This window comes from Anas acuta, chromosome 6, assembly GCF_963932015.1.
Source record: "Anas acuta chromosome 6, bAnaAcu1.1, whole genome shotgun sequence".
Classification (NCBI taxonomy): Eukaryota; Metazoa; Chordata; class Aves; order Anseriformes; family Anatidae; genus Anas; species Anas acuta.
This window is the reverse complement of record NC_088984.1, coordinates 17,054,803-17,080,000: the sequence shown is the minus strand read 5'-3', so window position 1 is coordinate 17,080,000 and position 25,198 is coordinate 17,054,803. Positions and strand designations below refer to the sequence as shown.

The following is a 25,198-nucleotide window of genomic DNA, read 5'->3' as shown; positions in this document are numbered from 1 at the left end:
AGCCAAAGCTTTTGCGTAGCATAAAACCACATGTGGTGAACCAGATCAGGGAAGATAATTTTTTGGTTCCAGCTGTGGCTACACAAGTGTTTGTACTAGTCCAAAGAAGAGGGTGGCACAGGGGCGGGAACAAGTGAGTCTACACTCATGTTTCAATTTATATTCCAATCTTTTTTTCTTTCCTTTTTTTTTTTTTTTTCCTTCCTCCTTCAGTGCATTTCCTCTGCAGCTTGTAAGGTGGTTCTTTGCTATGAGCTTCTTGAGGTGTAGGGGGGGGTCAGACTTTTGCAGGAAAGTGAATGAATGCAATGATTTTTTTTTTGTCAGTGAAAAGCCTTATTGTCCACGAGACCTTTCCTGGCAAACTTTAGCTATTATAATCAAGTATTTTTCTCGTACCATACCACAGACCTGGTTTTTATACTTCCTGTACCATGCCATGCTATATTGTTGTTAAAGTAAGTGGTTGAATTGCTCTTCTGCAGGTTTTCTCTGTGTCATTTTAAAGTTTCGTTATGGCCTGATTTAAGATCAACCTCATCAGATATCCTGAGGACTATATAAAGTGTTTGAGTGCTTACCTCCTTTTGGAACTTTGATTATTTGGAATGATATAGAATCTTTTTCTTGAGATTCTTGAAATAATTCACAAATACTGAGATAAGTGGCAGTAATTGAAAGTCTAGTCCTTAAGCAGTCTGTTCTCCCTCTCTCTCTCTCTCCCCCTATATATCTATATCTACATATATGCATTGTGTGAAGTAGTAAAAGCCAGCAGAGAGAAAAAAGAAGTTACTAATTATTTTTATATTTCTTGATAGATTAAACAAATGTTATCTTCATGTCTGCTACAATGTTCCTTTATGATATGGAATAGTCATAATGAAATAAACTTAGTTTGTACCTGTTAGAACAATATCATTTACTTCATCTTCGTATCAGATGCCACAATGAAGAGTGATAAAATATGAGTAGTACTCAGCAGAGGTTATATGTTACTTGGATCTGTGACAGGCACTGAGCGTGCTTCAGGTGGTAGTTGGGCATTCAGATGCACCTGTGAGTCCTGTCCCAAACACAATATGGAAGTGGGAGCGTTTAAAATACATAACTATGTACAGATTTAAAACAGTGCTCCAAATGCTCAATAGGCTGCTGTAGACTGAGATAATGTGCATACTGTGATTGCTGTCTGAAGTTCACTCTAACACACTTTTTCCTTTGCAGCAGTCCATTGTACCAGCCCACCCAATGGCTCCTCCTAGTCCCAGCACCACCAGCAGTAATAACAACAGTAGTAGCAGCAGCAACTCAGGATGGGATCAATTAAGTAAAACAAACCTTTACATCAGAGCACTGCCTCCAAACACCACTGATCAGGACCTGGTAAAATTATGCCAACCGTAAGTACTATACTTAAATACAAATTAAAAAATCATACCTTAAAAGCTAGTAGTAGATATGCAAAATGAATGTTTGGGCTATGAGGGAAGAAAAACAGATTTGTAAATAAAATCGTCATTCTGTAGTATGATGGCAAGTTTCAGCTTGCATGGAAATCAGTAGGAACAGAATATGTTTGGCACTTTGGAGAAACACAGAAAATTTAAATATGGTGATGGACAGACCAATGTATTGCTCACGCAAAAGCAATGGTCACCTGTTCTGCTGCCTGATGCTGTTGATATGACAGGTAAATGAAAATTAACACCTGAATGTGAAACTTGCTATTAAGAACCTGCAATAGAGGTTCTCCTCTGTTTAGTGCTAACATAATCTGCTGATATGAACTCCTCAAGCAATTGTTTTGTATTGCTGTAAATTATAATGTGCATTTGAAATCTTATCCTAGTTTCAGACTAATTTATGTTGGCTGTACATTACTGTACAATTATGATTTAAAGAAGTGGATCTGCATGAGGATACTCAGTGCTGCCGGGAGTTCCAGGTAGACTTGGCTTAGCAGAAGGTTTTCAGGCAATGTTGTTAACACGAGATTTCTGCTTGTGTGAGTTCTTGGGTTTGTTTTTTCATTTTTACAGCAGCATGTGCCTTCTAGTTACTTTCAAATATGTGTCAGATGTCTAGAGACTGTGCAATTAGGTTGTGTATATACAGTTTAAAATCATCTTTCTTAAATGTTTTACTGACTCTCTGAAGTACTTAGTAATTCTGAAATGTATAGTGCACATGGTGGATCGTTTTGAAGACATTGTTTGTGCAATACCACCTTTAAGAAAACATCCTGATCTCTTCTGAACAAATAGAGAATCATTAGGTTTTACATATAACACCACTGTCCAAGATTCTTAAAATAGCGTTATCTTCTGTTTAGCAGATATGGGAATAGGGATATGTAAAAACGTGTCCAAGATCGCAATGCAAGTTAGCAAAACAGCCAGGGAAACTGTCAAAAAAAAAAAAAAAGTCTTGTATCCCAGCTTACATTTGTTTTTGAATGCTGAAAAAAAGAACCAGATGCATAATTTATAGAGAAAAATTAAATCTTGTTTCTTTTCCAAACAAACCTTGGACTTTCAGGATAATAGTCGTATCAGTCATCTTACTATTATAATAAAAGCAACTTGCTACATTATCTTGAAGTTAAAAAAATAATATTTATATTTGGTCATTTTGCCAACAGTAAATGAAGTCAATATATTTTATGGAAAAGGGAACATATTATCAGTCTTTTTTAAGGATTCATTGATAAATTGAATGTTTTTACAGCTTCCCACGTGACGATGACCTCTTAATACTTGAATTTTAGTTCATGTTACAAATCCTTATTTTACAGAATTAGATTTTACTTCGCCATTTTTATCTCTTGAGATGATGAAGCAACCTTGGCCCACACACTGACATTAGGGTGGAGTTGTGAGGTTATTTTGCACTGGAGCCACCCGGTATTTGGGTAGTGGTTACTATAGCTCCTGATCCTCTTTCTGAAGACACTGTGTGCAGTCTTAGATGTCATCAATATGCATCAGCATCCTAGAAGAGACACGTTTGGTACTTTTCTGTAATTAGTCCTTTTCCTCTTGGATAGCCGAAGATGCTCATTTATTTTTAATTTAATTTTATTTTTTTTCTGTTCAATATGTAATTGTAGTTGGATTGGCATTAATTTTGCAAGTTAGCAGCTGGCAAAAACTACAGCCATGCAGTTATTAAATGAATTCTGAAGTGAATTTAAGCACCTGGAAGGTTTTTGCTTTTCCTCCTGTGAAGTATTTTTCTCTTTAACGTCTTGCTTGGGTGGAAAGGAAGTCCTGTCTCAAAATTCTCCATTTCTGCTGAGGAACCAAGTGAGATATCCAGAATTTTTAGGCTTGGAACGTCTTTCAAAAATCTGGGTAATCTATTAAGAGCCTTAGACTTCACTGCCAACATAGCCCCTTAGCAACTCTGTTGATGTTTCAGTAAGACAGAGATGACTGCACTCTCTCATTGTTCACAGAAGCTCAGTAATTCACTTTTTTAGACTATGGAAAGTTTCATATGCGTTTTTTTCCCTATTCCTAAAGATCTGCCTAAACTTCTAGGACATAGAGGACAAGATATTGTTGAAAGCAAACCTGGTAACAGTCTGATACCTCACTGAACAACATTTCTGCTTGAGATGCTTAAAACGTTTTAAAAACTTCTTGAAGTAAATGATCTTTTACATGATATTGAAAAGAGATGCACATATATTCTGTGGTGTTTGGAATAGATTATATTATTGACAAATTATGTACATGCCTTTTCAAATTATTATTATTATTGAACTAATACCACCAATTTATTCATAGGGAAAAAAATAAAAGGTTGAGGGTTTAAAAATTAACAAATGTATTTGTGGAGTTCGTTAATTTAATTTTTTGTTTGTTTTAGCTTAAAAGAACATTTTTGGTTTAGATTTGAACATTTCTTTGCAATATTTTCAGAAAAAGTGTAGAATATTGAACTATCAGATAACAGTAAGAAAGCAAAACTAGTTGTTCACAGTTGATTTTTAAGCTAATGTAATACAAAATAAAAGAAGAATATAATCTTGGACACAGAGGTCAATGAAGAAGCTGCTGTTTACTCCAGATTTCTAAAGTGTTTTCTTGAGCTTTTTCAAAATGCCTTAGATTTTACTGGGAGTAGTTTTAGCTCCTTTTCCCCATAGGCTGGATCTTGTCCTATGAGAGCGCCCACCTTGGTGCTGACCTAGTTCCAGGAGGGCTAGGAAGGCTGCTGTGTGCGCAGCAGAGGTGGGCTGGCTGCCTGGCAGTCAGCCGTTGTCAGTGGATGTGTGGAAAAGGATCACTGGCTTTGCTTTCTGTCTTTGGTTGTTGTCAAACAAGATGGAAAAACACCTGTGGGCTGAGGAAATAATGGTTGAAAAACGTCATTGTCACCACAAATGCCAGAAGGATCCCATCTGCACAGATTTTCCCTCTGATCGTCATGGATTTGTATCATACGCTGTACTGAGAAGTTATTTTCAGTGATGGGTATTGCAGAGAAATCCTATTTTCAATATAATCAACTCAGAACGCGAGGTAGAAAATTCTGCAGAGTTCTTGTGTACGTGGGTCTGGCCACACACTCCTTTGCTTGCCTTTAGTCAGTACGTTCGCTTCAGTTACTGCTCACTACAGCTAGCAGTGCTAATTTTGGCCATGTTTATATTTTGAGTAATTGTTTTTGGTGAATCAGTAGAGAAACTTCTTATCGAATCATAGAAGTGTGGGGCTCGCTTTCCTGTTGTATCACAGCTGTGCAGTATTTGCCAGCACACCTAACAACTCTTCACCATTTCGGTGGAAAAGGGCTCTTGTGGCGAGAGCGCGATTTTGCCAGTATATGGCTCTGCAAATCTACTCTCCACCTTCATCTGTGTGGTTCTTTTTTAACGCTTTGTCAGGTGAAGCTTTCTCCTTTTTTCCAAGATTAAAAGACCACGTTATAATGTTGTTGTGAAGGCTTACCTGGGAGCAGAGCCGTTCCCAGGCAGCATTACCGGCTTTTGTGCGGGAAATGGAGCCACCACGTCTCTGAATAGCGCATTCAAACTCAAGCCTGATACTCCTGTTAGACATTGGGAAAACAAATTTCTTCATATTAGTCATGCCAGGGGCAAAATGAGATAGGTGTTGTGTTCACTGCAGGAATGTCACGGAATGTCACAATAGGCCTAGTTGTGAGGGGACACTGCCTGAGTCACTCCTGTCTGTGACAGGGGCTCACCATTAGGTATGTGAGGGCAGGCAAAGCAAGAGGTGCAATAGACACATCTTCTCTGTGGGAGGCTAGGCAGGAAAAATCAGCTAAATAGAAGGACAAAAGCAGAGGAAAGGAGAAATCGGAGTAAACAGCCTGCAGGGGAAGCCTGCAGGAAGCTGCCTGACCTCAGCAGTGGCCATGGGATGTGGAGCGGTTTCAGCAGCCGCTCGCTCTGCTTCCCTCCCTCCGGCTGACTTTGCGGCGCAGTTTCTTTTCCCAAACCATGAGGTCTGTTGTACTGAGTGAGCCCCTGTCATGCTGTGCTGGTTTTACAGGGTTGCTGGAGCAGTGGTGGCCTCTGCCGTGCCTGATAGTACTCCCTTGCCCCAGGGCAGCTCTCAGTATTTACTTGATGCGCCTCCTTCAGCTGTTTTTGTCTTAGTTTTTTGGTTATGAACACATTGTTTAGGCTTTGCTTGTACATTCCTATTCACTGGCTGTGAGATGGTCATTTCTTGTAGTTCATTTCATATTTGCATCTCAAAAAATGTAAGATAAAATTAATTTCATTTATTTCACTCAAATCATTGAGACAGCTTATATGAATAGAGACTTAAGAGTTTGGGTCTTGGGACATTCAGACAGGAGTCTAACGTGCTTTGACACGTTTTCTAGGTGCTTTCCAGGCTTCCACTAAGTGCTGTGCTTCACTACATATGACCTTTTTGCCCAAGCCGCATGGTTCCAAAGCCCTGAGCTTACCACTTTCTTGCTTATGATTTACTTACTGGCCTGCAGCATGGCATCTCTATAGAGCTGCGTTTCTTCAGAGAGCTCCTTTTGTGCCATTTACATGATTAAATCAGAATAATGCAGCAGAGCCTTCCTCTGTCTGACAATCCCCAGTCCCAGGGTGAGATTTCAATCTCTGAGGCTGAGCCCAGGTCTTGCCTGTTCAGTTCAGTGTAAATCATTGAGCCAGCCCACCCTTTGGGCTGCTCCCTTCCAGGCTGTTTGCTTGTGCTATGTTGCTTCTATTGAGCTGTTTTTTGTCTATATACTATTTTTGAAATCTGTTTTTTGCTCTGGACAGTTTCACTTAGTCCTTCCCCCTTAAATTATTCCTGGGTGGTTATGAAGTGGGTATTTAATGGGATTACAGTTAGGAAAGCAGCTGTTTTAAGGTAACAAAGTTAGTGATATAATTACCACGACAGACCATTGTTCTGTGCCAGGACAGTCAGAACATAAAATAAGAACCTTGTAGTGGTTGTCTTTGCTTTGTGTGCACTGGGAAATCATATACCTTGCTGAGAGACTATTTTAAGGACTCTTTCCTAAATATTCAGCATAATGAACCCAGGCATAAGTAAAACAAATGGCAAGCTAATGGCCATTTGAAACATTCTAGTCAGGTGTGCTATGTTTTCACAGCATGGGAACTTATTTTTTTTAATAGTTTCATACTGTAATGTTTCCCTGTTTCGGGACAGGAGCACCCAAATGTTGTTTCAGTTCCCTGTTCTTAATAAAATGCTATTTTTTTATTAAGTTGTGCGACAGCCATTAGCATGTTAACATTTCCACATTCTTTGCTTCTCATGTAACTGTGACCTCTCCTGTGCTGCCATTTCCCATCTCATTCAAATATGCTCAGTGCTGAGAAGTTGTGAACTGGAGCTCAAGCATCTACTGTAGCAGGGAGCTGTCATCGCTGCAGTCAGTTCAGAGCAAGAAATCTGCTAATTTTACTTAGCATATCTCATTAGAAATCAGACATGGCTGTGCTTTAGGAAATAGTTCAACTATCTTTTGCATTTAACTCCTTTGGGAGAGTGGTCTGGACAGGTTGCTGCTGCACAGTTCACAGTCTGAGATGTCTGTAGCATGAGCATGACCCCTTCAGATAGATGGTGCAGGTCAGGGGAAGCTGAATTGAACATTTCAAACCCAAGTTCTCAATTTTTTTTCTTTAAAGTATTTTCTCTTAGTTCCTTTCTCTCCTCTTTTCTTGCATTTTTCTTTCATGATTTGTCTGTCAGGTGCAGTGAAATATTGTGTTCATAATTATGTGGAATATCATTTCATGTCATGTAATTGTGTGATACATCTGTCCCTGAAACTGTTCCCTTTGGGATCAATGTTAGTACTGATTATATCGGAAGAGAAGCCTATCTATTGTTCTTACTTTTTTTCGGTGGAAAGAAGTCCTTAATGGATGAGTTTAACCCTTTAGAGGCTTATGTGTGTGTTAATTTTTTAAATGGTATTACTGCAAATATCACTGAATAAATAATGCCCATTTTACAGAACAGCATTTAGTTCTAGGAGGGTGAATCCTTTAGGCACTCAACAGCATGTGATTTTAATGTTCAGCTCCATGCTGTGCGGTAAAAGCATAATTTTCTTTGTTCCTTCTTCAAGGACTTGGCATGGTTTGGGTTTTGCTCAGTATGTGCGACCTGCAGCAGAATTCCTTTAATTGTACTTTTTTTCATCCAGTTTTGCTCAAGCAGCAAGTATATCAGGAAAGATGGTGAAGTTGTGTTGATTACACCAGTGCTGCACTGCCCATGCAGGCAGGCTTTTTATTTATTTTTTTTAAATGTTTGCGGGATGCAGAACAGCACCAAAATCCCTCCTGTAGCCCCTGCTTCAGGGCCGGGCCATTTGGGTGCACCCAGCTCCTCAGTAGGGCAGGCTGGCAGAAGAGCAGCTGGGTGTCAGCACGGCATGTTGAACTGGCTCTGCTGACCCTTGTGTTGCTGCAGCCTGCCACGTAGGTACGGATGCCTCATCGATGAGCTCTTGGTGTCAAAAGAAAGTATCCTGTTCCTACATCAGAGATGAAATAGCATTTGGTTTTGTGTGTCCTTTAGCCAGTTGCTCCTGCTATGGGGACTGCAGGACCTGGTATTGTTAGGGCTTGGCTTCCGCAGTCCTTGGTGAGGCATCTGCGTGCTGTGCCATGGGAATTGGGAATGGCCTGCAGAGGTAATGTTTGGTTTGAACAGTAATTTCCTTTATTTTTCAGCAACTGCTTTCAGCAGTCATATTACAAAGTGACTGACATGGCATGATGCAAAGGATCTCTGTCTTCCCATTAATATTTCCACTTTAATTAGAAATAAAATTCAGACAGCTTTATAGTCATGATCAAATGAAACCCACACTGAAATTCTCTCTGAGGAGTTCAGGATGTTTTGTTTTATTCTTCTTTGAACAATAATGCCTTTTTGTAGAATATAATTATATATTTATGTTATTTTTGGGGTGGGGAAATTGTAATTGGGGGGAAAAAATGTTGTCTTAGAGTCCTGCCCTCTGGATGCAGAAAATCTCTTGAGATACCTTGAATTTAAAACGAATATGATGGTTTTAATTTCCTCTTTCCATTTTGCAATCAGACTTCAAATTTAAGCAAGAAGTAAAGTTTTTCTAACAGAGCATTTCATTTAGTGGCAATAGCCTAGCAGCAATCAGCCACTCTCCTCCGCACAGCCTCTTAAAACCGAGAACTGCCTCCAAGTGCACCGAGCGGCCCCCTTTGGGCTTCAGCTGCAGATGCTGGGACCCAGCGATTGCCCAAGCTCCATCTCCCCCGGGGGATGAGAGTTTTGTTGCAGCGTGGGGCCGGAGAAGAGGTGATCCCATGGAATTTCCTTTAGGAAGTGGGGGCGAGGAGAGGGGAAGGAATGCTTCAGCCGCAGCTGCTTGTAAAAGGAGCACTAGGAAAACAGATCTGCAAAAGTTACCACCGTGGAAGATCTCTAGCTGGGAAACAAAAAGCTGATTTGGTAGCATAGGGCCTGTAAAATGTGTAAGCATTTGCAAGTCTGCAGGTATTTGTTCTACAGAGATGCAACCCTTGTTCCCTATCGCAGAGCCGCAGGAAAAAAAAGCTCTGTGGCAGCTGCTGGAATGCCTTTGATCAGGGTCCCAGTCCCAGTTTCCCCCCCGGTGGCAGGGGCCCATCTCAGATGGGAGGTGATAGCACCACAGTTGTTCATCAGAATAACCAGTAATTCAAGAACATTTTGAAGGGGGTTGTTTAATTTCAGGGGACTACTGGAAGTGTTAACAAGCCCTAATATGTTCTATAGTGAGAGCCACAATGCGGATGCCAAATGCTGTCCCTCTTAAAGACAATTCAGGCAGGATTCTCGCTCAGAAACCACTTAAGAACTGAGTCGGCTTAGAGCCTAGGTTGATTTTTACCCCAGCATACTGACATTAAACTTTCCTTTTCCCCTGAATACCATTTGGAGTCGAAAGCAGGGTCTGTATTTGCAAACAGATTCTTGTATCTGATGTCTCATATCTAATGCAGTTTCACATAACTCTTAGAAATCTTGTGAAGTCTGGCTGTTTGCTAAAGGTTAGTTCTGCTTAGCTCTGAATTATGTAATGTTAACTCCTTGAAAGGAAAAAATGAGCCATCTGATGTTGACACATTATAAGACCAGCCATTTCATTCAGTAACCTTTCAACCTTTTTTTCCCACATTGCTGCCAAGCTGCATATAGGGTTGAAAAAGTAACACCCCCAGATTGTATGAAACCCAGATAATAAACATCTGTGTTCTACCTGCAGAGTGAAAGCAGTAGCAATTGTAGATTAGCAAGTAAATTCAGATCTGTTACTTCCAGTGAAATTTGCAACTGAGGAAATTGGGAGAAAAATTAGTGTTTATCCTTAAACAAATGAAGAGGAAAAAAAAAAACATCTCAAAATGTTAGACCTAGGTCCTCAATTGTTTTCCCACAAGTTCTAAAATTCTGTCATGTTTTCACATTCAAAAAATGTCAGCTGCCTTAGTTGACTTTGAACAGTGCCTTACTATAGACTCAAACCAACCCTGTAGAAAATTAGATTTCTAAAGGGCTGCTGGGAGAAGAATTAACATTTAAATACCTAATCTTTGCAGAGAGATGTGCAGTATCTGGGAAAAAAGTCAAATTTTAATTTGGATGTAGATAATATTATGATACACGGAAAAGTAAGAAAAAGCACCAATGAAAACACAAAAAAAGAAGACTTTGATTTAGGGTCTGTTTTGACACTGTTACTAGTACAAATATTCCACTTGAAATAACCTGTGTGGGTTGAGTTAATCATTAACGGAATCAATTTCAGTAGAAAAAGTATGTTTAAATTTGTACTCCTATCCTACACCTTCCATTTCAATTTCCTCTCTTACTCACTTTAGTATTTTATTTTCCCAAAAGAGGAAAATCTTGGAGTCTGTTGCCTTGCTGCCGTAAGAAAAATCCCCTACGATAAAAATTGTGCATTATTTCACTTAATGATTTGGGTATTAACTTAAAAAGTACATCGCATTAATTGATAATTGGTAATTTCTACCATCATAATTGATCTAATTAGCCCCAAATATGTGTTTTTTTTTGTTTGTTTTGTTTTCTCTGTGTTCTGTACAGCTGTATAATTGTGCATACTATCTTTGAAAGACAGAGCAGTGGATCAGTGTTTTTGCCTAGGAGAACATTGTTCACTCAGACCTTACATATTGTCAGTATTTCAAGTCCCAGAGTAGCTTTTTGTTTTACATACAGTCACTACCAAGCTTTCAGAAGTCTCTCAAAATAGCACCAATTATTCTGGAGCGTTAATAAGGATTTTTTCTTTCATGTATGAGTGATTGCAGTAGTGAAATAAATGTTATGGTATCAGAAGATACAAAATCGTGATAAAAATAACTCAATAAATAATTCAATAATACAAATACTGGAGCAGTCTGAAATCTTTTATTTGCAAACCCTAAATGTCAGAAATAAAAAATATCTAAACCCCAGAAAAAGAGCCAAGCTACTTACTTCTGATTTTGAGGACACTCCTGATAGACTGAAGAGCTGAAGAGCTTTTGGAGTCTGGAAACCAGCAGAATCTTGCAGTTCAGTACTTATTTTTATGTATTTATTATTTGTTTATATAGCTCATATGTGAAATCACCAAGGAATTGGTGTTTCTTGCTTCTTTCATTTTGTGTTAACAAACCCCATGTAAAACAGAAAAGCTTACTTATGCCCACAAGACAATGGCAAGCTTAATTTCTGTTTGTTTGCAGTGTGCTCACAAAGAGTAATCCTAGAAAGCACCAAGCACCTGCAGGAGCCCACAGCTCCTAATGCCAGTATTAGGATTTAAAACCACTTAGCACTCCATAACCTGGACTTAGAATTTGTTTGATAGCAAAGGCAGAGATTTTCAGCTATGCAATTGCTGTGTGCCAGATAGACTCTGCAGTCTCTGGTACTTTTTTTTTCCTTTCTTTCTTTCTTTTGTTTTCTTTTTTTCCCCCCCCCCCCCTCTTCTTTTTGACCCATAGCTGTACAGAACCCCAGGGCAGAAACCTCCCCTGTATTAAGTGGGAATAACTTGGCGGAGCTCTGGAGAAGCTGCTTGGCAGAGAGGAGAGAGAGAGACTCTTCCCCTGCAGGGCCTGCAGGTATCAGCCTGGCAGGGTATGTGGTGGAGCTGATGCAGCATCCTGCGTTTCCTTCCTCACATGGTTGTATGCAGTTCTGTGACCTGAAAAGGAGCATTTGTAAATCACCTACATTTCTGTTTCTCAGATAACCTGTGTTCAACACCCCACATTTGTTGTATGCTTTTACTGTGTTGCAGAGTGGTGGCAGGCTTTGTCTGAACTTTTATTGTTAAGGCTGTTTTTTTGTTACTGAAAGTTTATTTGCTATATTTTGCAGATGTCAAATACTATGAGGGAAAGTGTTGCTCTGTGTTGCTTTTTCCTCAGTGACAGTGGCAGCTTACAGGGCTTTCATGTTGCAACAGGGAGGTACATAGTACTAGTGAAAGGCCATTAGCCAGGCCTGCCACTGAAAACAATCCATCATCATACCGTGGCCGCAGCAGGAATGTACTCTTTACTATGTAAATTAAGATCAATTCTTTTTGAACATCTTCCAAATATTCAGCTATGACATTATAAAAATACACAGTCATCTGTCCCAGTCTTCTGTTTCTTCCCAAGTGAATTGCATGTTACTTTGTTCCATGAGAAATTATAAAGGTTTTTCCACCCGTTCCATTAATTGCTTATTCAGTTACATATTTTTTAATTCTCTTTGAAGTCTAGGAGACTTGCTCTGAATTATACAGTCTTGCAAATATTAAATATTTTGAAAAGAGTTTTTGTCCCAGGAAGAATGGGTAGCTCTTTCTATCAGTGATGAAATGTTTCCTGTCTAACACTTGAATTGAGATTGTGGTAGTAGTCTAAAGAGCACAAACTCACCATTTTGTAAAACTGAGTTATGTAGAGTTGATAAGGTGAAAAAATTAGGTAGGTGTCAGTAGATTACAGGCCCAAATTTTTAAGATGTTCTTGGGTAGATAGCCAGAGGAAAAAAAGCTTAAGAGTCTTATTTCTTTTTGAGATAAGGGAAAGACAACGTCTGTATTCTCAGGGCAGAGCCCTCCACCTCACCTACTAGAGGGGATTAGGGACTGGGACTCCTCCATGGTTGTGTTTGTAGCTGAAACATAAGCAAGATGTTACTTTCAAAGAGAGCTGTTTGCTGACCAAGCATCCTAGTGATTTTTGTATGGGGGATGTATGTTTTGAAAACTATGTGAGTTTCTCTCTTTTTTTTAAAAAAAATAAAATTCCATGAGATATTTATGTTAGAAATAGAATACGTCCAAATATACTTTACTGAACTGAGATGCTTAATTCCTTATAATTGGTCTGCAATGTACATCAAAATATACTCATAAAAACACTTCTGAAAAAAGGATCCACTGCTGTTTACGTCAGATCTCCGCACAGTGATCTTGTTAATTTTTCTTTTTCCACAAAAAAGGAGAGATTAATTTCTTTTTCTCTAGGAGAAAAATAATGAGTTCCTGTGACAGAAGACATTTTAGTGCCCTTAGGGTATATTTCTCTCTTCTTTTTGTATTAGTTAGCGTGCCTTTTTTGTCTTTCCCTTACATGAAGGGTAGGAGGCATCTCTGAGTACAGAAGAAAGAGCAAATCGTTGTAATTTTACACCGCAGGAAGGAGTACTTCTGGGGGCACTGTTTTCTTCTGTTTGTTAGTGTCCTGTCCAAACGTCCATTTTGTGCAGTGGGACAGAATTTGCAGGAATTTTAACTGCTCCTCAGGGGTTTCAATGTATTTGTATTTGGGCCTGGGTCACTGGTGTTCTGCCTTCTTCAGGATTTTGTAGTTGTCTTCTCATCCTGGTGCCAAAGACATTTGACAGCTCAAATGTTCAGCTTCTGCAACGACAGGGGAAATGTTGAGGCTATTTCTCTCAAATTGCTTTCCTGTCGTGGAGGTTGGTGTTTGGCTGTGACAGCTCTCCTCTGCTTTTTTGGCAGACAGTTCCTCGACATTCTTGTTGAGATCATCCCCACTAGGGCTTTCAGAAGAACATCTGACCGAGGCTCAAATTCTTCATCTTCTGCTGCTCAGACCATGTAGTATGTTATAGGAAAGGGCTCTGTCCTCTCCTCTTACTACTAAATTTGCTTCTAGATACCTTTTGTTGTCTCAAAGATCCATGAATTTGTGGTTTCTTCCTTTCACCCTGATTTGGTTTCATGTTGAGGGTGTGGATTCTTTTAATCCCGAGGATAATTTAAGAGAAACAAAGTGTCATTAAATTACTGCAGTCTGAGTCATACTTGGTCTGTGAGTTCAGTTCCCTGGCCTTCCCACACAGCGTTTCCGATGTGCAACGAGCTGAGGCTGTGCAGGAAAGACTGTCGACTGACCTAGATACTGTTTAACTCCTTACTAATGAGTGGATTTCTGACTTTGGGTACAGCCTTTTCCTCTTTGGATTCTCAGCCCTTTTCTGGGAAATAGCTGCATCCACGACATTGGCCTGCTTTTGAGTGGTTTTCGCCAAAAATACTCCCAAGATTTCAATTTCAGCTGATTTAAACATCTTAAGTTGCTTGGAAAAGTAGTAAATGAACTATTCCAGAATCTGAAGCATAGGCATTGAGATTCATCTTGAAGTATAGAAGCCCTGGGTTCTTTCACATAGCACTTAATTACTTTCAGGAAAAAAAAAAAAATCATTTTGCTGTCCTACAAGAAAGGAATAGTCAACTCAAGCTCTCAGAAGACAAAAGAAAAATGGTCTGTATAGGTCCATAAAGCCCAGAAACACTGTGACCGTATCGTATGAACTACCATCTTGTCATATGTTGTTGAATCTGTTCAAGAAAGTTGTGATGTGTGTGATACAGAACTTCGCTGACTTTAGACTTGTTTGTAGTGCATTGGCTGGTTGATTTTTTCATGGTGCTATACCAGAACGTGTTTTTTGTATGGTCCCTTCTGTGATGCTTCCCAGTGCATACGAGCCAAAGGGCAGCCTGGGACACTTGACTTACCCTTCCATGGGGGTATTTGACATAGTCATTACATTAAAAAAAATAAAATAATAACTGGAGAGGAGAATCTGGGGGATCACACTAGTTTCAGCTAGCTCAGGTATAGTCTACATGACAGTCTGGTAGTGCAGAGTGTGCTGTGTCTGTATGTCTGTCTGCACCTCACGAGTAAGAATAGGCTGAATGTGCGGTGGTTTCAGAAAACTTCAGTTATACTTGCCTAGCAGCTACAGTGATGGGATCAGAACAGGTTAATGGTGTTTTTAAAGAAAATGGTATGTTTTAGCTACCGAAAGCAAATTTCCAGATAAGTATCTATTACATTCTCTTTGCAAAACTGCAGAAATCAAGCTCTGCCTCCTGCTTGCTTCAATCAATATTCAAAAGGCTGTCTATCTGAAGCAGTGTGAAACTGAAGAAGTGTCGCTGAATGTGACCTGACACATCAGCCGCAAAGGTTGCACATTAGATTTTGTGTTACAGCTTGTGATTGCTCATGTATCTGAAATTTGGCAACAGATGGATAGTATTTTTTAATGCATAACACTCCTCTGTCCCTATCTCAGCACTTAATACTACTGCAGACATCTTTTCAACAGAGCCATGCGGCTATAATCAATAATATGTGAGCTGATGTTTCCGCTCAATAACATACAGCCACTTAAATGCCCTTCTGAAGTATTTTGACCCCTGGGGAGAACTACTTTAGTCCAACCATTTTCCCTATTGAAATGGAGATGTTTGCTATTCAGCACAGCTGGGACTTGAGAGTAGAGAAGCAAATTCAAATAGGGATCAAACCTACAAGCCATGCTATTAAGGGGGCAAGGCCTCTGGAAGGTCTAGCAGTGATTTTGGATAATTTGTCCATTTAGTGCCATCTTAGTATGATTGACATTAAGTTACCAGAAATAAAAGGAGATCAGACTCTAGTATTAATTTTACAGTCGCTTCATAATTAGGTGTTAATTCCAGTACAGAATAGCTATTGAAAGCAGGATGTTATTATGAGTATTTCAGAAAAGAAGCATTTTTGAAACACAGTTCAGAGAGACTAGAAGTTACCTGAACGTATTGAAGTATTTGTTTTTTTTCCTCTTCTGCCCTCTAGAAAGGAGAGGGGCAGTCAGCACTTTACAAGATTGGGTGTTAAATTAGCACAAGATGCAGGCAAAAGCAAATAGGTGTCTTTACAAAGGATGTATTTTAACCCAGCAGCTTGGTTTGTATTGTTGGTTTTATGTTGTCTTAGTATTACAAAAACAGAAGGTAATTAAAAACAGTTTCCAATGAGAAGCATTATTCCAATGACCAAGCATCATCCATGCAAAATAAATGCAGCAACAATCATTGAGAGTTGTGTTTGTATGTGTTCATATATATAGTATGTACTTACATAGGTGTCTATATATAATGTACATAATGTGTGAGACAGTTTTTGTAGTTCAGAGCTAAGGAGTGGGTCAGGGTTTAGGAAAGGGGATGTGGCCAGAAATGCCCTTGTATTTTGCCAATCCCCAGTCTCATGGCTTCTAAGCTTTTTTCAACATATTCCTTGGGGCATCGCGTATTTAAACTGAGGGTATAAGTGGAGGTTAGTGACCTCCTCTAGAAGTGATATTAATAGGCAAGAATAAATTAGAGTTATCTTTCATAGATAATATAGGATTGTAAGATTAATAGGTGCGTGCCTGTCTATCCAGATAGGAGTTAGCCTAACACTACTCTGGATTGTAGCCAGAAAAACACCTTTTGATTGAGGCTGTTCTGATTAAAACAAGGGAAAAAATGTATTGGGCAGTGATGATAAAAATTAATTTTCCCCTTGCCTTGTACCTCATTCCTTCCCACAAGAAAAAGAAATAAACTTAGGAAAGCCAAAGAAAAAAAGGACAGTGCATCACATGCTGAGAATGAGAGTTTGGCCTGCTTGCATGGAGGATGAGGAGGAATTTAAAAAAAAAAAAAGCCTTTAGGTATACAATCTAGAGACTAATTTATGCTCCCAAGCTGATCTTGTACTTCTTAGCACAGGCAGGAGAAAGGAGTTATAAATTATGAATAACAAGAACTGCTCTCTTATGTCTTGGTAGTTTTATTCTTTCAAGCTGTTAGTGTAGGCTCTGCAAAATTGGTGAGGCTGGAATTTGCCAAGATTTATGCCTGGGTGTAGAAATACTGCCTTACTTTCAGATTAAAGCGGCTAGCAGTGGTAAATCAATACATGCAAGTCTGCAGAGCTGCCACAAGCTTGGCTTATAAATACATATTAGCGTTTATCTGTGGTTTAATTTCTCATCTTCCCAAACCATTGTCTTGATTGGTGATCATTTCTCAGTATGGAAAAAAGGGGATAAAAGAAATTGCCAGACAGTAGAAATAATATTCCAGAAATGTAATTTAAACCTGTTCAGAACTTTATTATTTTGCTTGCCAATGAATTATGATTTTCAAAAAAAACCTGCATCTTTCATGACTATGTGAAACTTTATGCTTTCTCATATTTTTTATATTCTTACTGTGAGCAGCATGAACTATGGTAATTTATCTTCAAATAATATTGCTTTGGCTTTTGATGGGGGTTGGTTTAAAATGCAAATTTTTTCAGTATTTCAGTCTTAACCCAGACATACTTGGTGTCCATTCTGTAGTGTTAAGGTAAGAGACTAACATTTGCTTTCTTAAAATAACATGTTGTTCTACCTTGTAGCTGTAGGAAAGTGTAACCCTGTCCCATGTACCCGAACATTGTCAGCAGATGCACAGGCAAGGTGCAGCAAACTGCTGTAGAACGTGGAGATTATCCTATGTTTTATTTAAATAAGAATGATTGTGTTGTCCTAAAAAGTAGGTTAACTGAGAACTCCAAAATGTTTGAATTATTTATCTCTTTTTGTAAGATAGGTTTCTCCAAAGTTTTCTTTGCTAAACTGGACAGTGAATGGTGTGGACTGCGAAGTGCTGGCTGCTCTGTGAGGCAGGACTTGAAAGTCAGACTTCTTGATTTTTTTCCAATGATGTACCATCTACTGGTTGTTTATTGTGTGAAGGTTAATTTACAGCAACTCAGGGATCTGTTTGTAATTAGCTGTTGAGTAATTGTACAAATCATTTTCATATTATTGATCTTCATGTTCGGTGTCTTATGGTAAAACTTTTTATAATACTTTCAACGTAAGAGTACTTCACATCAATTACATTGTACTGTGGTAGAAGTATCATAGTAGTAGATAAGTTTCTAAACCATTCAATGTAACAATAATTTATGTGCATCATTTCATATTCTGTCCTTAAATAAATTATAAGGCATTGTAATTCAAAAATATTTAAATATTTAAAACAAAACAAACAGGAAAAAAGGTATAGTTGTATTTTACTAATATGGTCATTAAACTCAGTAGGATGTCAGCAGTAAATAACGTTTTTAGCGTCAACCAGAATTTGCATCTATTGAAAAATAAGTTTGAAAACTGTAGTTCACCACTTTTAAAATATTTAGTGTGTAAGTCTTAACACAGATAATTAGAAAAACTCCTAAAAATGTAGGCAAAATGAAGGTATGAAGTATTTACTGCTAAACAGTTAAAGGTGATGATAACCATAATTTCCTTTTCTTACAGAACAGATACTTAGATTAATGCATTACTGTGATGGTTTTCCCCCAGTTTAGGAGAAAGGAGGCTATGGTTACTTACACAATATTTGCACTTCAAAGTGTGTCAAAGAGGCAAATCCATTTGTGTTTCTGATAGGTTATTTATCCTGCTTAACCTATAAACTGTGGAGTAACAAGGCTACTGAGCTGATAGGCAGCCTAGCAGATGGCTCAGAGATTATGCTAAATCACCTCAGCCTGTCACAAGTCGGGCTGGGTTACTGCAGGGGCAGCGTCTGTAAGAGACGCTGAATGGGATCGTTTGTCTTAGTTTCTTGCCTGAAATTTCATTTTTCTTCACAGCATGTGACCTCTTCCTTCTTTCCATCTTGTTATTACAACCTCTTCGAGTTAAAGCAGATGTGTGATCAGCAAGTTTGGGACCAGCCTGCTGGTATCCTGGCTTTCATAAGAATCATTAGGGTGATGAGAATCTTTAGGTGTCTGCAAGACATGGAAGATCTCCACGGGGGCAAGGAGATTGCTCAGGCACTTTCACTGTTGTTGCCCCTTCTTTTTTCCACGTCTGGAGCCGTTGCTTCAGTCCCTCCCTACCACTGAGTTGAACATTGTCATCTCTCTGGCCTATGAAATATTAAATGGGAATTAAATATGAGTAGACTAAATCAAGTTGAACAGCTTGCTGCTGTCCTCATATTGAACATCACAGGTGTATAATTTTTGGTTTGCTTTTCAATTATGTGAAGAATGAAGAGTGTAATTTTCAAAAATGATTAACATGAGTGGCTCCCTCCAAGCGCTGGCTGAGGATGGCATTCTGCTGCAAAGGAAGAGAAGCCAGGGCATCATTAACTAGCTTCAGTGAAAATACCATGTGCTTAGTACGAAAAATCATGTTGCAGCTGAGTGATGATAGGCCAAGACTCAGGGCTTAAAAATCTCACCCCAAAGTGTGGGTGACTATTAATCATAGTTTTGCTAAATATCTGTATTCACATCTTCAGTGAAGCAACAAAGGCAACAGATGCTTGCAAATCCTTCTGAATTTGCCATGTTTGTTTTTAAGTTTTTGACATTTGCATTTCATTAATTTACATTTCATTTGAAATTACATTTACATTTAATTTTGAAATTAACAAAAAAAGTCACCACACTAATGTAAAGATTTACACTTAGAATTTTTGATCTCATTATTTCCATTCTACTGCTGTTGTGACTTTTTCACTTAGTACCATCCTGAATTCTTTTTGATACCAGAAAGAGCCTTCCTTCCCTTCCAAACCCAAAAGCTATTTGAGGGGGAGGCTTCATTGATTTTTTTTTCATGTTCATGTTATCATAGTAGTGAAGAGTAACTGCTTTTTTTTCCCCCTATATATTGCAAAATTCTTAACCTGTTAAAGAAAAACTAAATAAACATATTGCCATATTTTTTCCAGGGATTTATGATTGATGGAGAATAAACCTCTACAGGGAATTGTTGGAAATCTGTTGTTTTGCTACACACATTAAGAATGCTGATTTAGTGTCAGCTATAATAAGTCTTAAATGTTTAAAATACGTAGAGATACTAAAAAAGCAATTTTCATCAGTTGTGCTAAATGAAAGGGCATTGTAAAGTGGGTCATGCTTTTAAGATAATCAATCTGTTGTGCAAAAACGAGCATACTAATTGAAAACCTTTGCAAAATGTAGTAAAAATAGCTGTAGGATGCTAACTTTTTTTTTCCTTGACTTCTAGTGAGCTTCTATGCAATGGATAGAGATTATTCACATCTCTACAAAGCAAGAGGAAGCAAACATTTCCTGATTCTAAAAGCATTTCTTTCCTATCCCCACAGATCATCCTCTGCTAAACCAGGAAATAACTACTCTTAAAAAAAAAAAAAAAAGTAGCTGAAAAATAATCTCCCAACTCTTCTTCCTGTGTGTCACTTTACTATTCATGACCATTTTGAATTCATAGTTCCTTTTAGCTATAAGGAGTAGAAACTTTATGCAGAGCTAGAACACTGTAAAACCTATTCATAAAATACTGTTTTTCTGTTACAATCCGTATTGTCCAAGAAACTAAAAAAGCATATGTTCATACCTCACTGATAAGAATTGTATATATCCTTTATGTTAAGCATCTGTTCTTCTAAAGATTGATATCTATAAGATCTGATAGCATATTGCTGATTTTGCATCTGTTTTTGCCACTTTCCTTTACTTCTCAGTGAAATCTGGAATTGTAACCTGCTGAGCCTAAAAAATGATCATTTGTACCAAAGTAAAGCTAGTTTTGCAGCATGTTAATGTTGGTAACTGTGTCAGTAATGATCATGGTATATGCTTTTACCCATTGATTTTTATTGAAAATGAAAACATGCAAAATTTAAATAAAGAATTAGGGAATAAAAAAGTTTTCTTAATCTTGCAAAGAATCTACAGCAGCATGAAAGACTACTGAATTGTCAGTAAAGCGAAAGGTTTGTGTTGGATTTTTTTTTTGTATGTAGATTCTAACTCATCAAAAAATAATCTTTTCATTAAGAAATGACAAAATGTAATTTTAGCAATTTTGCAAAGTGAAGTAAAACAGTAGTTAGTTTCCATCATAATAAATTATAATCTGTTTGGTTAGCTCTTATTTGCTTGTAGAGTAAAACAGTCTAAAACTACAATGAGAGTTACTTGACTGTTTTGAGAATGCCAGCTTTCTCTCTGAAGTCCTGGAGAGTCAAAGAGATAATTAATAAGAAATAATGGAACTATCTTTGTGAAAACCACATGACCGTACAACAGAAATGTCACCAAAGCAGAGCTTCAGCTTTAGTTTAGGTTCATGAGGAAGTCCTGTTTTCTGCATAATGAAATTTATGAACAGATGCCCAAAGCAGGGCACATCTGGCTGAATTGATTAACCTAGTGCTTGAATATATGAAGCTAAGGTAGGAATTTTTGCTAAACCAAACAAATTAACCAAATCTAGAACAATCTTGAAGCACAACTCACGCTAAGCTGCGTTACGCATACCTGTTAACTATGCAAGTAAAATTAAGTATAAATGCAGCTTTTTTGTAATGTTAAACTACACACTAAAACGGTTGATCCAACTTTCAGTGGTAGGTACTCATTGCACTCTGGTGAGCGAATGTTTATGTCTGATGACCATAAAGCAAGTGACTTCTAAAGCGTTTGTTGAAGAGCAGCGTGCCTTCCAACAGCAGAAAACAAAACAGACAAAATGTTCCCATGATACCTCCTTCTACACTAGGGCACAAACATGATGAAGAAGAATTTAAAAATGGAAACCATATGGCTATAGATTGTGCAACCAGTGGTTCTGTTCTTCAAACCCAGTATTCATCTGGATGGAATAAATTTCTTTATCAACTTTTTGTAACAGCACATTTACCCGTAATTAAGTTGGGGTAGGATTGGAGTAGGCTATCACGAGGACTATCACTATTATACAGACATTTATTTTCTGTAGTTCCTCTTATTGGCAAAGACAAGATTTTATTCATGGAGAAACAACAACAACAAAGTGTTTATCTACACTTAAAAGGAAGCAAGAGCTTGAGTTTCAGTACAACACTTTTCCAAGACATGAGAGAGTATGGGAGCCAATTACAACCTTTTGTACTGCTCAGTCACTGCTCTGAGTTTGTTTTTTGGATCCAGGAGGAAAGATTGCTGGGGCTGATTATGTTCCCTTGGCTGTGCTCTTGTCTTGGAAATGCCCCGAACACTGGAAGAGCAGTGAGGTATGGGAGCCAGCTGCACCAAGTCAGCCCTTGCTGGCAACTCTTTAGACTCTTTTCTCAGTTAAAGGAAATTTGTTTTCTTGATACCACCTGGTGCAAAAGGAGCAGAGACTGAGAACTGCAGCATAGGTGAGGCCTTCCCACAGACTGCTCAAGTTTCTCTCTTCGGGTCTCAGTCAAGATGAACTGGTTGGGCTTCCACATACATGTACATGTAGACTACAAGTACGGTACAGACTGTGATGTAGACTTGGCTATTACAATCTTCAGTTATGCATAGTTTTTTTTTTAGTTGTGCTGTCTCAGAATTAGAATGTTTTGGGTTTGGAGAGCTGAGGATGCTAGCTTAAAAGTTCAGTGATTCAGAGAAATCAGTAATTGTTACGTGCATTTATTTGGGGTCATATAAAAGAACAATATTCCCTGTCAAGCAAAAATTTTCCTCTTCTTGTGTGTATGCAAACTGCACACTGACCATGTTGTGCTCTAATTCAGGACCTGTTTGAAGAAAAAAAAAAAAAAGGTCTTTTATGGGCTAAGCATCCCCACCAGCATCTTCTTTTTCAGTATTACAGTTAATGTACAGCAATTACTTTGTAAGTATTTCTCCCATTCTTTTTATCCAGTTTGTTCTATTTGTTTACCCTAGTCTAAAGTAAGGTTTATTTTGATGCAGATGCATTCAGCAACTGCAAAGCATTGTAGGATTAACTGATCTGCTCTCCTGTATGGCCCTCCTGGCTGGATCAGATTGTTTATGTTCTCTCTTGTTTTTGGGTCAACCACTGAGGACATTGGCTCCTTCCTGGAATTTTTGTGCTCAGCCAGGTTCTCTTTCCTTTCACAGTTCTACCTTATAGTGAGTTCATGCACTCAGAGCCACTTACGTGTTGTGAAATCCATGCCTGGCTTTACCTCATGATTCTGGCTCTTAAAAATAAAGAGCATTCCATGAAGGGCAGTGATAAGATGCTAAGGTTTAAAATATAATTTAGAATAAACACAGAAGATATGCTGCATCATTTCTGCATAGCATAGGTGTTCTTGTAGTACTATAGTAATGTAAGGGATAACAGCAAGATCTCTAGGAATGCTCTTTTTTACAGCCAGACTTGGCTTCAGCACAGAGAGAGCATCGTCGATCTTCAACACAAAGTTCTGCGCACTTCAAGACAGAGGAGCTAGGCAACTCTAAAAGACTTTCCACAATAGCAGAGGTCCTTTTGCAGAGGTTAGGGTCCAAGTCAAAGCCAGGTGGTAGAAAGCCCTTAACTGCACAAGCTGAAAGACAGTTGGAAAATACTGCAAAGGGCAGTACTGAGCTTGGTGGAATGAGGTTAAGCTGTAGACAAAGACTTAAACAGTACATTCCAGACAACTCCTATCAAGCCTCTCACTGCCTGTTCCTATTGTACCTCCCCTAATACACACACAGATAAGTTCTTTCAACACTCAAAATAGCACTTGTGGCTGAGCCTTCAAGCTACTTCATTCCCCATTCTTTGCCATGCTCATGATGGCACCTTATCACCTGCACATTTGCAAGTATGTTCATTATACTAGCAGATGTACAAAGGGAGAAAAATAAACACTGGTTCAATTTGATCAGTATACAGAGTTTAAAGACCCTTTTTTTCATCACCTCTATCATGGAGGTTGCCAAATTTATGTTTCAGAGATGTTTTAAATGTCTATAATGTATTTGTAGCTATTTGTAATAGATGTGTGCAGTTACTTGTACTGGATTTCATCACATTACTGAACAATGTGATTTTTTAAAAGTTTATGTTGAGTTTTTTTGCTTCAAGCTTTACACTTTAAAAGTATCAACAAAGCTATATTGCTGTATTTTGATGTTCACAGTGCCTGGCAGGAATTATGGGTTGGCAGAGTTACCCTTCCACTATCAGTAGCAATACTGATAATTAGGGAGAAATCTCCCTAACTTGGCCTTTGAGCAAGTTCTTCTTAATGTTCTAAACAAATATGTGTTGTCTTGATGTTCTGTCCTATGAAGATAGCTAGTCCACTGGTACATAGCCTGTTACTGAACATACCACCTTCAATGCTGTAATCAATCTACCCTGGCAATTATTTACCTGGCACTTACCCAAGCCCCATCTTTCTTAATACATTATTTGATGCTAGTAGAAGTGCTGTACCAATGAAAAAAATGAGATTCAAAGCTGAAAACACCTTTCTATCTCCAAAGATAATTCAGACTAAAGAGAGAATGTGTTAGTAGCACTACAAAAAAAAAAAAAAGTTGCTGTTGAATATATGGCTTTACCCTTTCACTGAATTTATTCAATGTTATTTTGGGAGAAAAAAAAAACCTACTTACTAAGTAATAGCTAGTTGCTTGTTATTAGCAAGATTAGCAGTTATTTCTCAAGATTGGCACTAAATTAAGAAAAAAGTTTGTTTGCTTTTAATTGCTTTAGAGGAAAGGGAATGAGCAATCACCTATCATCATGAAAGTGATTCTGCCAACGCTGAGAGATGTGCCCTGCCTTTGGTACAAGTCTTATCAAGCATGCTGTAATGCTTTGGAGCAGCAGGGCAGTAGCATCAGCAGTGCCTAAGTCAGGTAGATGTGCTTGAGCTTTGTGAGGATCAGTGATCTGCAGGCAAGATCTAACATCACAGACACCTTTGGAATATAACTTTTCTCTTGCTTGCTATGTTCCTTTTTGTAAGTTTGGACCACTTGCCCACCAATATGTATTAGTTTAGATCACTGATTTCTGGTAGATCTCAGTTCAGATGAGCAGTTGAGTGCAGGAGCCTGTGGTAGCAGTAGCATTAGGGCTGCAGAATTCAGGAAGAAGGAAGTAGATTTTCATGACAGTCATCCTTTGAAGGAAGTACTTAATGAGGAACTGTAAGGAGTAATTTCCCCTAGTACCAGACCACATGGTGGGAGCAAGGAGGGGTTTGTACCCCCGCCGGTCAGGCTGAAGTGGGGCAAACTGCATTTCTGTGCTTCATGGCGACTGCAGAGCTATCACTTGGGAGCAGTATTTACAGGGAAAACTGTAGGAGAAACCCTGGCGATAGCTGCTATTGTTATGCTGGTTCTCTGATTTGTTCCTAGACTCACTGCTGACGTTTCTTGGCCGTCTTCCACAGCAGCTGGTTCTTTGCAGGAGCCGTGCTATCTAGGACGGTGGTTTAAATCACCAGCGGCCTTGCACCGTGGAAGGTGGTCAGTGGGGTCGTTGTAAGGACCATATACACA

General features: G+C 38.6%; 1 protein-coding gene across 7 annotated transcripts in view; it reads left to right on the top strand.

The window, feature by feature from the left end:
* RBMS1 (RNA binding motif single stranded interacting protein 1) overlaps positions 1-25,198 on the top strand; it is a 148,380-nt gene that overhangs the window by 80,722 nt on the left and 42,460 nt on the right. For all 7 annotated transcript variants that reach the window (XM_068687676.1, XM_068687671.1, XM_068687673.1 and 4 more), the window contains exon 2: positions 1,228-1,403. In XM_068687676.1, coding sequence (XP_068543777.1) covers positions 1,228-1,403 — 176 coding nt within the window. The remainder of the gene's footprint in view (positions 1-1,227; positions 1,404-25,198) is intronic.